The sequence below is a fragment of the Rattus norvegicus genome, chromosome 10 (assembly GCF_021556685.1).
Source record: "Rattus norvegicus strain SHRSP/BbbUtx chromosome 10, alternate assembly SHRSP_T2T, whole genome shotgun sequence".
NCBI classification, from domain to species: domain Eukaryota; kingdom Metazoa; phylum Chordata; class Mammalia; order Rodentia; family Muridae; genus Rattus; species Rattus norvegicus.
Genome location: NC_141543.1, coordinates 44613139 through 44625445, shown reverse-complemented (window position 1 = coordinate 44625445; position 12307 = coordinate 44613139). Strand labels below are relative to the sequence as shown.

General features: G+C 38.0%; 1 protein-coding gene across 11 annotated transcripts in view; it reads right to left on the bottom strand.

Annotated features, from left to right (window-relative positions):
- The window catches only part of Rapgef6 (Rap guanine nucleotide exchange factor 6), a 449393-nt gene that overhangs the window by 409643 nt on the left and 27443 nt on the right, over nucleotides 1-12307 (bottom strand). For all 11 annotated transcript variants that reach the window (XR_015630532.1, XR_015630530.1, XR_015630531.1 and 8 more), the window contains 1 exon segment: nucleotides 5721-5804. Coding sequence is in view for 7 of the 11 variants with exons in the window: in XM_087571700.1 (XP_087427826.1) it covers nucleotides 5721-5804 (84 nt within the window). In the remaining 4 variants the exon portion in view is untranslated.

Sequence of the window (12307 nt, the reverse complement as noted above, 5' to 3'; positions counted from 1 at the left end):
TTTAGTGGGAGAGAAACATAAACCCAACCTTTTAAAATTTTTTTAAAGATTTCTTTATTATTATCTTTTATGTATATGAGTACACTGTAGCTGTCTTCAGACACACCAGAAGAGGGCATCAGACCCCATTACAGATGGTTGTGAGCCACCATGTGGTTGCTGGGAATTGAACTCAGGACCTCTGGAAGAGCAGTCAGCGCTCTTAACCACTGAGCCATCTGTCCAGTCCCCCTTTTAAAATTTTTAAATGACTAGCTAATTAATACAGAACAGCTAACAATAAGGGTCAAGCAAAAGAGGCTTAACTCTATGTCTGGCAACCTGAGTTTAATTCCCAGGACCTACAGAGTGAAAGGAAAGAACTCCTCCAAGTTGTCCTCAAATCTCTACCTGTGATCTGTGGCACAGAAATACATACAAATAAAAATTATGAAACCAAGGGGAGATTCAGTAAAGCACCAGAAGCAAAAAATAATTGGAAATGGTCGGAAATAAGTGAAAACAAATAGACCACAAAGTAAATTTTTTTATATATGCTTTTTATTAGGACTAGGAAGTTGCTACCTGTATGTCTGCAAATTTCACTTTGTTTTGTATTCTATCAATAATTTTCTATGCTTAAATTACCAGGCAGTTTTATATAGCATTTTATTTATTTATTTAGACACAGATTTGTATAGCAGGCACTGTAATCTATAACACTTTTTTTTTAAAGAGATTTATTTATTTTATGTATGTGAATACATTGTCACTGTCTTCAGACACACCAGAAGAGGGCATCAGATCCCACTATAGATGGTTGTAAGCCACCTGTGTTTGCTGGGAATTGAACTCAGGATCTCTGGAAGAGCAATCAGTGCTCTTGACCACTGAGCCATCTCTCCAGCCCCATTTTATTATAGTATGTTTTATTAACTGATTTTGGATGCAGAACCAACCCTGTATTTGGAAAATTCTAATGCTGGTAACACAGTATTTTAAATACATTCCTTGATTTCGTTTACTATTATTTTGTTAGTAGTTTATGTATATCCTGACCTTCACAATAGTCACAAATAATATAACATAATATAAAATATCTTGGTGTGACTCTAACCAAGCAAGTGAAAGATCTTATGACAAGAACTTCAAGTCTCTGAAGAAAGAAATCATAGAAGACCTCAGAAGATGTAAAGATCTTCCATGCTCATGGATTGGCAGGATTAATAAAGTAAAAGTGGGCATCTTGCTGAAAGCAATCTACCAATTCAATGCAATCCCCATCAAAATTCCAATTCAATTCTTCATAGAGTTAGAAAGAGTAATTCTCAAATTCATTTGGAATAATAAAAAACTCAGGATAGCAAAAACTATTCTCAACAATAAAATATATGGGGGAAATCCCCATCCCTGACCTCAAGCTATACTACAGAGCAATACTGATGAAAACTGCATGGTGTTGGTACAGAGACAGGCAGGTAGATCACTGGAACAGAACTGAAGACCCAGAAATGAACCCACACACTTATGGTCACTTGATCTTTGACAAAGGATGGTTTTACATCCAGTGGCAAAAAGATAGCATATTCAACAAATGATGCTGGTTCAACTGGAGGTCAGCGTGTAGAAGAATACAAATTAATTCATTCTTATCATCCTGTACAAAGCTTACGTCCAAGTGGATTAAGGACCTCCACATCAAACCAGATACACTCAAACTAATAGAAGAAAAAGTGGGGAAGAGTCTCGATCACATGGGCACTGGGGAAAATTTCCTGTACAAAACACCAATGATCTATATTTTTAAACTCCATGATTTTTTAAGAATTTATGTCTTAGAAATGACATTTCAGAAGTATTTAGATGCAACTTTGTTAAAGACATTAAATATTTTCCTAAGTATTTTCAAACTTATAAACTTCTTTCCTAAATTTAAATTGATTGTTTTTACTTTTAAGTCTGCTTTTACTCAATAAATAGTAAATAGTAGAAGCTCCAATCATAGAACAATGAACTTCCAACCTCCACCTCGGTTGACCCAGTTCATCCCTATATAGGCCAATATAGTTATGAGCTTTTTCATCACACCTGGATTTTGAATCTTGAACTAACTCTTATTTAATATAAACTCTTTATTGTGTTTGTTTTCCCTGCATGTATGCCTGTGTGGCACGCCTGGTGCCTAAGGAGGTCAGAAGAGGTGGTTGGGTGCCTTGGAACTAGAGACACAGATGGTTGTGAGCTGTCATGTGGGTGCTAAGATTCAAACCTGTGTCCTATGGAAAGGCAGCCAGTGTTAACTGCTGAGCCATCTACTAGTTCCTGATTTAATCCCTATTAAATTACACAATCTATTAAAATTGATATTAAGATGAAGAAAACCACTATGTTCCTCTTGCCATTTATTTCTTGTGGCTCTTTACCATGCTTCCAAGGAATGCTGATCCTACAGAAGCTGGAAATGAATATTTCTAGGAAACAGAACTTGAGGTAACATATATAATGCATTCTGGCTTTTTATATATAACTTTATTGATTTTTTCTTTCACTGTTCTTATCATAAACAGATGGCCACAATTGCTGATCCTAAGAGACAGTTACTAATTTTGAATGGTCAGTGATTTCAAAGAACAGAATCAGAAGCCTGGTGATGAGGTAGTCTGGGAAGAGGTATGTGGATGTGCACCTTTCAGAATAAGCACAGAATTTAAAGACATCTGTGTCCATATAGAGTCCAGCAGGGCATCTGCTGTGGAGAGGGCTGTTATTTATTCTCTAGTGTGTTTGTGTACAGATGTTTATGTGTATGCAGCTAGAGGTGGACAGTAGATGTCTCTTGCTCCATCATTTTACAGCTTCTTTTCTGGAACAGCGTTTCTAAGGGAACACAGAGCTCAGTGTTCTGGCTAGACTGGCTGGCCAGCAAGGCCTATGATCCTGCCTCTCTTTATCCCCTCTATTCCATACACTACCACCCCATGACGCTGGGATTATGAGCATACATCTAGACAACTATATGTTTGCTCAGTATCTAAACTCAGGCCTTCATGCTTGGGTAGAAAGCACTTTACTTGCTAAACCATCTGTCAAGTCCCAGAGAAGGCTCTAAATAATTAAGAAGGCAAAAGTGGACATCCATCAGTCTCTTCCTCTAGCTTTTACAGTGCTTGTACAGTGAGACAATAAACATACTGAGTATGGTAGCAAAAAGAGAAGATGAGATGGGGTTCAAATTACATCTGAGCATCTATCTTTCAGAAGTAGGAACAATACTGAGTTCCTAATATGTTGGAATTTCTCAAGGGGACAAAATACCTATAGAATTTATAGCAATTTATAATGGATCTCTTCTATCATGGAGGAGTCAGGTTATTTGTCCTCACCGAAGAGACACATTCTGAATTCTGCTAACACTGGTAACCATCACAAGCTTACAAAGTATATTTTCCTACCTGGCACTACTTCCTCAACTCCAAATGAACTGACTCTCTGCTTGAAACTGACCCTTTAACAGTCCTACATTGTAATAAAAGTTGTAGATTCTGTCAGTGTTCTATTTTCCCAGGTTCCAGAGGCAGTTTTGTCAGCAGAGGCTACCCAAGAAAGGACTTTGCTATACAGTTGGCAGGGCGGGGCAGGGCGGGGCAGGGCAGGGCAAAGTTCCTGACCCTTTTACCAGCTGTGGGTCAGTCTGCATCTGGAAGAGATGAGACTTCGGTATTTTTCCTACCTGCCATCACTGTTCATCAGTTCATACTCAGTTCCCAGACACTATGAACCAACTTTTGGCAAGAGGTACTCTAAAGTTCTCTTGCATTGGATTGCAAGTAATATTTTTTTAAATAAAGTCTATATTTCAGTTATAAAGGAAAAAAAACAGTTCCTTTTTCTGGTTTGACTTGGGATCTTACCCTCAGCTGGGGTGCGGTCAATTACTTTTTATCCTTAATAGTATCAAGGCTATTCAACAGTTAATACCATTAAGCTAAACTGTCCCAATAGAGACGTCATTGTACTTCTGTGAACCAGGATACTACTATCATCCCTAGTCTTACACTATGGAGGGTTCATATTCTTGTATCATAATGATTAGAAACAATATTCACACGAGCCAGAAATTATGTGATGATTATTTTATGACAACTATCATTTTGTACTTCTCATTCTATTAACTCATTAATCCTAATGTCTGCCTGATAACTTTCACACATACAAAAATAAAGACCTACTACTCATATTCTATAGCATAAAGATTAACTAAATGAGTATCATGTTTGCTGTGTTTTTGGTGGCTAAATTAATGTCCAACATAATTTTCTTTAACTTGTAAAAACTCATATATTACCATGAGTTATTTTAAAAACTAAAACTTCATTGCCGAGATTATAATTTAATGGTCACTTATTGGCTACAAACAGTTACTGCAGCAAATTTGGAACTATTTAAAAACCAGAGGAGTGGTTTAAAATATTCAAAAGAAAATACTAATCCTAAAATCAACCACATGCAGGGGCTTCAGAGCTGACTCAATGCAAATATATTAAATTTCACAAACATGCAAAAAGGAATAGCAGAAGGGCTTAAGTAACCAAGAACCAAAAGAATTTCTTTATAAAAGGTTAACATGCTTTATTCTACTCATGAAGTGTAGATTTTATTTAACCCATGGCCAACAATTTAAAAGTTTTAGAAGTCAAGATATGACTTTTAAAATGGCATATAAATTGAGATTCCCTGTGCCTTAAGTTTAATAAATTTAACGTTACTAAACTAATTTAGCTGTACGTTCATGTCCCACTTTAAAAGTCTTCTTGGGACAATGAAATGGTTCAGTGAGTAAAGGTGCTTGCTGCCAAGCTGAGGACTTCAGTTCCATTTCCAGAACCTGCATGACAGAAGGAAGAGCAGATTCAAGTTGTCCTGATTTCCCTACATGTGCACTATAACACAGCATGAGTGTAACACACACACACACACACACACACACACACACACACACACACACACACTGAAAAGACTTGTTGAGAAGGGGATTAGTGGGAAAGTGAGAGAATCAAAATACAAATACACTATGAAAGAATACATTTTAAAGGTATATTAAAAGAAAAAAATAATTATAAAGATTGCTAACAACTACTGTAAATAGCCAAGAGCTGCACTAAGAGATTTATGCTCACCGTTTACTTTGCAGATCCAGCCCCTGAAACAGCTTCCACTACTATCTATTATACTTATTTCTAGTAAACTTAGAGAGGCTAAGTTACCTGCCTACGAACCGCTAGCTAGAAATACAAACCAGTAATCTTGCTCTAGAACATGAGTTCTTACAGACTTTTGAAAGCTTTGAGCAACGGGCTTGCTAATGCCTCATGACAACATTTACCAAGGGTTATTATTACCTTTGTCTTACAGAAAACTAAAAATAAGTCACACAACTGAGTAAGGTTCAAACACAAAGAAGGGAAAAATTACACCATCAGAAATGTCAGTAATAGACTCCTGCCAAAATGTTCAATTACACCAACAGAAAATATATTTTAAGAATATATTATCTACTGAGAAAAAAATATACATTAGATCTGAAGTAATGAATGAAAGAGTTACTATATTAATTTTGTATAGGTAGATGGAGTAGACTATGCAAAAATCCCAACACTGAGACTTGAGGCTGGAGAACAGTTCAAAGATAAATAGTTACGACCCAGTCACAAAATAAACACACAGTATCAATGGAAACTTACCTGCAAGGAGGAAGGACCATAGAATCTTTTACAAGTACAGATCCAGAAAGCAGGATATACCAACATCTGGCAATAGTTTCTGAACTGTTTAAATATATAAGAAAAAAAGTAAGCAAACAAAAATGTCCACATATGTGCAATTCAATATGAATACAAAACACAGAATGCATTCTGATAATGCTGCAAATAACTAAAAACTAAGTAACACTACTGGGGGACCTGCATAGTCCTTACCTAAGGCTTTACATAAAGCATGTTCACAAGGGGCGGGGGATAATTCTCAGCACATATACAGAAGGGGGGAAAACCTTCACATCACCAAAAACGGGAAACATGAGAACACTAAAAAAATTTTTAAGAAAAATTCTCATAAATTAGTCCAACTTAAAGGTTGTTAAAAATTGTGCCTAATCATTGCGCCTAAACACTGAAAAATCACAATCAGCTCTTCTTTAAAATACAGTACTGTACTGCAAAGGGCAAAAAGGAATTCTACCCTGCGGCTCCAAAATTTTATCCTTCCTACCTCTATATAACAAAATTTCAGTTCACTGTTCTTACTGTTCTTCTATTTTCTAATTGTCCTCTTGTCTGTTCATATAATCAGAGAAGAGATACCAACATACATTTACATGTAGGATGACAAAGTATAGCATATGCACACATACATCATAAAAAAATACAAATAGTTATGAAAGATAGGACAGAAAACAGCCAGCATCACAAGACAGAGTTAAGGGTGAAGAATAAGTCCAACTTTGTTATAAACTGTAGGCCCAGGCAGAAAGAGCTAGTCAAAAGTATGCAAAGTTAGCAGTTGTCAAAATGTGAAAAGGTAAAAGAAGGAATACTGTCATTCCTTCCCCCACCCCGGGACTATTTATCAAACAATCCAAATTGTTAAACAACTTATTTTAGGAAAAGTCCACTGAAAATTAGAAAACATAGTCTCACATAAAAATATGACTTTCCACAAAGATTTAAGGAAGATTGAAAAGTATCAAGTGTTCAGAGCATCTACTTGTGGGAAACAAAATACTACCAAACAAAGCCTATTTACTTTGTAGTAGTTACATCTTTAGACAATTTCCTATTATATCACAGTCTAAACTTCAAGTCCAAAGAAGCTTGATTAAAATTCCAATTTCAAGCCACTAAAGGGGCTGGGGGCTTAGCTCAGTGATAGAGCTGCTCTGTGACCCAAAGTTCCACTTCTAGCATACCAGAGTATGTGAGGGTAGGAGAGAGTATCTGTATGTGAAAGAGAAAGTGAGGATATCCTTTTTTATACAATTCAACAACTTTTACCAAAATGCTCTAATATTTTAGATCTCCGTATTTACCATTCATTTTCTAGGAATTGTCAAAAAATGTTATTAATTGTCAGTAAACATTTAAAATTCTGCAGACACTCACTAGCTCTCCTGAACCGTAACAACTAAGCACAAGGGTAAAAGCACCTAAGGCGGGGCTGGGGATTTAGCTCAGTGGTAGAGCGCTTACCTAGGAAGCCCAAGGCCCTGGGTTCGGTCCCCAGCTCCGGAAAAAAGAAAAAAAGAAAAGAAAAAAAAAAGAACCAAAAAAAAAAGCACCTAAGGCTTCTGAACTCCAGTCAGACATCTGAAAGACACCTTTTATTCTCAGTGTGTTCACTCCGGATTGCCTTGAATTCGGCCTACTTTACAGACATTTTAAAATAGTAGATGGCTTCTCTCACATATCTCTCCTGCCTCTGGGTCTGGAGATGACTCACTGTTCTCTCCTTATACCTCCTATCGATATCAAATTATTCTTTTCATTAAAATTCCCAGCTGTAAATTTTAGATCATCAGATAGATCCTATCAGTCAGTGTCCTATGATGTAATCAGTTCTAGACACTAAAGGTTAATCCTCTCGTTTCTTGTAGAATTCTTGGCTGATACAAATCCTTTCTAACATTGATATCATGGGGTTTTATACTGTTATACTGACATTGATATTTACTCTTCTCAACTTCTTGATTTCTTTTTTTTTTTCTTTTTTTTTTTTTTTGTGGTAGAATCTTACTCTGTTGATGTTATTAGCATTCTTTCTAGGCTCCGCCCATTTCCTGGCAATAGCCAGGCATGCCTGGCTTACTATAAAAGTGGCTGTTTGCCCCTCCTCTTACTCTTACTCTCTGCCCCTTCTCACCCTGACCCCTTTCTCCCTCTTTCCCCTTCCCCCTCTCTCCAAGCTTTCCTGGCCGGCTTCTCCACCTCCCCCCACCCCCTCTCCCTCCCCCTCTCTCTCTATTGCTCTGTCTGTCTCTATTTCCTTCCCAACTCCCTTTCTCATGCCCTAAACTATTCAACCTACCTCTGCCTCCTGAGTGCTGGGATTAAAGGTGTTCACTACCATGCCTGACTTACAATTTTTTTAAAAGCAGATATTAAAAAGCATTAATCATGGCTAGGGAGATGGTTGAGGGGTTTAAGAGTGCATATTGTTCTTGCAGAGGATCTGTGTTGGGCAACTCATAATCACCTATAAATCCAGTTCCAGCAGATCTAATAACCCTTTTGTTTTCTGGATATATATATTCTTTTAAAGATGTGGAAAAGATAAAAATCATAATGAGAAAAATATTTGCAGCAAGCATATCTACCAAGGATTTGATAATTCGTACAGAAAAATCCCTAAATAAGGCACTACAATAGAAAAATGATTAAGAACTCTAAGATTTAATTAGAAGCTAGCCAAGTAAGTTGAAAACATGAGAACCATTCATCATCATCAGTAAACTGGACACTGCAGGATAAAATCACAGTGAGATAATGACGTGATGAGCAGAATGCCTAAAACTGAAGCAAGTGCACAAAACAGGCTGCGAAGGTTGTTAAAGATGGGTCAACAAGGCCAGGCGTGGTGGCTCATGCCTTTGGCCCCATCACTGGGGAGGCCAAAGTAGACAGATCTACATGAGTACAGGGCCAGCCTGGTCTAACCCTCACCTGATCTTGAAAAGAGAAAAAAGCAAACAAAAAACATGGGTACAAGGACTTACTACACAGCTCAAGGTCACTGACACTGGTAAACTAAAGGAGGAAGCTGACTGACATCCATAAAATTGCACAATTTTAGTAACTCCATTTAGCAACTCCAAAATATGTAATATTCTAGTAATTCTATTTATATGAAGATTATCTAAGTGGAATTTATAAGTAAGGGTACAAAGGTGTGAGCTAAATTTCCACAGGGAGACTACTTTTCACTTCACAACAGTAAAAAACTGGAAGCAACCCCAATACACAGTCAAATAGATAAACCAACATAGACTCTAATTACATCAGTAAAAGAGAACTGTTCTCGCTACCAAAGCTGTAGCCATTTTGTCCCACGCCTGCCAGCTATTTCATATTGTTGCTGTAATGTACCTGCCAGTCAATGACACAGAAAAATAGCTTGACTCAGGGCAGGGTCATGCTGACTGCATATATATCCTGTTACGTTCTGTATGCTAAGAGGTTTGCTAATCTTAAGATATTCTACAACTATAAGCTTCATGTAGGACCCACCAAATTAAAGGTGAATATGAACTGTTATGTCTAAAATGGCTTGAGTTGGGGCCTACCACTGGGTAGCGCTGTCAGCACCTGCATATGAGTGCTGTGGTTCTTGTGGTTTTTGCCTTTATAAGCTGACCCTGAGAAAGGTCCAGCACACAGCTATTAGCTCTTGAGCCTGAGCTGCTGACCTGGTCTATCCGTTTTCAGGTATGTATGTGTTCAACTAGCCATCCCAACTCCTAAACCCCAACAGAACAAGGGTAGAACATTAAAGAATCCTGGACTGACATCTGAGAAATCAGACATAAAACTGAATTTTTTACTAAGCTTGGAAATATATGTAATACAATAACATTTTTTATAAAAGCAATAGATAATATTTGGGTTTAAAGTATTTTGCCTTCCTTTCACTTTTTAACAACCCGATCAAAAGATTCTTTAGTAAGAGGTTGAAAAAGAGGTAAATTAACTGATAACAATAAAGTCAGAATTGTAACTACCATTCCAAAAGAGTACTGAGTAGAGCTTACTAGAAAAGAAAGCCAGGTTGAGGAGGGCCCAAGAGCAGCAGGTCCGCTGCGCCTGAGACACCGCTGGAACGAAGGGACCGACCGGATAAACAGTTCTCTGCACCCAAATCCTATGGGAGGGAGAGCTAAACCTTCAGAGAGGCAGACACGCCTGGGAAACCAGAAGAGACTGCACTCTGCACACATTACTGATTCCAGAGGAAAACACCAAATGCCATCTGGAACCCTGGTGCATGGAAGCTCCCGGAAAGGGCGGCGCAGATCTTCCTGGTGGCTGCCGCTGCGGAGAGCTCATAAGCAACACCCCATGAGCAAACTTGAGCCTCGGGACCACAGGTAAGACCAACTTTTCTGCTGCAAGCAACCTGCCTGGTGAACTCAAGACACAGGCCCACAGGAACAGCTGAAGACCTGTAGATAGGAAAAACTACACGCCAGAAAGCAGAACACTCTGTCCCCATAACTGGCTGAAAGAAAACAGGAAAACAGGTCTACAGCACTCCTGAAACACAGGCTAATAGGACAGTCTAGCCACTGTCAGAAATAGCAGAACAAAGTAACACTAGAGATAATCTGATGGCGAGAGGCAAGCACAGGAACCCAAGCAACAGAAACCAAGATTACATGGCATCATCGGAGCCCAATTCTCCCACCAAAACAAACACTGAATATCCAAACACACCAGAAAAGCAAGATCTAGTTTCAAAATCATATTTGATCATGATGCTGGAGGACTTCAAGAAAGACGTGAAGAACTCCCTTAGAGAACAAGTAGAAGCCTACAGAGAGGAATCGAAAAAATCCCTAAAAGAATTCCAGGAAAACATAAATAAACAAGTAGAAGCCCATAGAGAGGAGTCACAAAAATCCCTGAAAGAATTCCAGGAAAACACAATCAAACAGTTGAAGGAATTAAAAATGGAAATAGAAGCAATCAAGAAAGAACACGTGGAAACAACCCTGGATATAGAAAACCAAAAGAAGAGACAAGGAGCTGTAGATACGAGCTTCACCAACAGAATACAAGAGATGGAAGAGAGAATCTCAGGAGCAGAAGATTCCATAGAAATTATCGACTCAACTGTCAAAGATAATGTAAAGTGGAAAAAGCTACTGGTCCAAAACATACAGGAAATCCAGGACTCAATGAGAAGATCAAACCTAAGGATAATAGATATAGAAGAGAGTGAAGACTCCCAGCTCAAAGGACCAGTAAATATCTCCAACAAAATCATAGAAGAAAACTTCTCTAACCTAAAGAAAGAGATACCCATAAGCATACAAGAAGCCTACAGAACTCCAAATAGATTGGACCAGAAAAGAAACTCCTCCCGTTACATAATAGTCAAAACACCAAATGCACAAAATAAAGAAAGAATATTAAAAGCAGTAAGGGAAAAAGGTCAAGTAACATATAAAGGCAGACCTATCAGAATCACACCAGACTTTTCGCCAGAAACTATGAAAGCCAGAAGATCCTGGACAGATGTCATACAGACCCTAAGAGAACACAAATGCCAGCCCAGGTTACTGTATCCTGCAAAACTCTCAATTAACATAGATGGAGAAACCAAGATATTCCATGACAAAACCAAATTTACACAGTATCTTTCTACAAATCCAGCACTACAAAGGATAATAAATGGTAAAGCCCAACATAAGGAGGCAAGCTATACCCTAGAAGAAGCAAGAAACTAATCGTCTTGGCAACAAAACAAAGAGAAGAAAAGCACACAAACATAACCTCATATCCAAATATGAATATAACCGGAAGCAATAATCACTATTCCTTAATATCTCTCAACATCAATGGCCTCAACTCCCCAATAAAAAGACATAGACTAGGGGCTGGGGATTTAGCTCAGTGGTAGAGCGCTTACCTAGGAAGCGCAAGGCCCTGGGTTCGGTCCCCAGCTCCGAAAAAAAGAACCAAAAAAAAAAAAAAAAAAAAAAAAAAAAAAAGACATAGACTAACAAACTGGATATGCAACGAGGACCCTGCATTCTGCTGCCTACAGGAAACACACCTCAGAGATAAAAACAGACACTACCTCAGAGTGAAAGGCTGGAAAACAACTTTCCAAGCAAATGGTCGGAAGTAGCAAGCTGGAGTAGCCATTCTAATATCAAATAAAATCAATTTTCAACTAAAAGTCATCAAAAAAGATAAGGAAGAATCCACCAAGATGAACTCTCAATCCTAAATATCTATGCCCCAAATACAAGGGCACCTACATACGTAAAAGAAACCTTACTAAAGCTCAAAACACACATTGCACCTCACACAATAATAGTAGGAGATTTCAACACCCCACTCTCATCAATGGACAGATCATGGAAACAGAAATTAAACAGAGACGTAGACAGACTAAGAGAAGTCATGAGCCAAATGGACTTAACAGATATTTATAGAACATTCTATCCTAAAGCAAAAGGATATACCTTCTTCTCAGCTCCTCATGGTACTTTCTCCAAAATTGACCATATAATTGGTCAAAAAACGGGCCTCAACAGGTACAGAAAGATAGA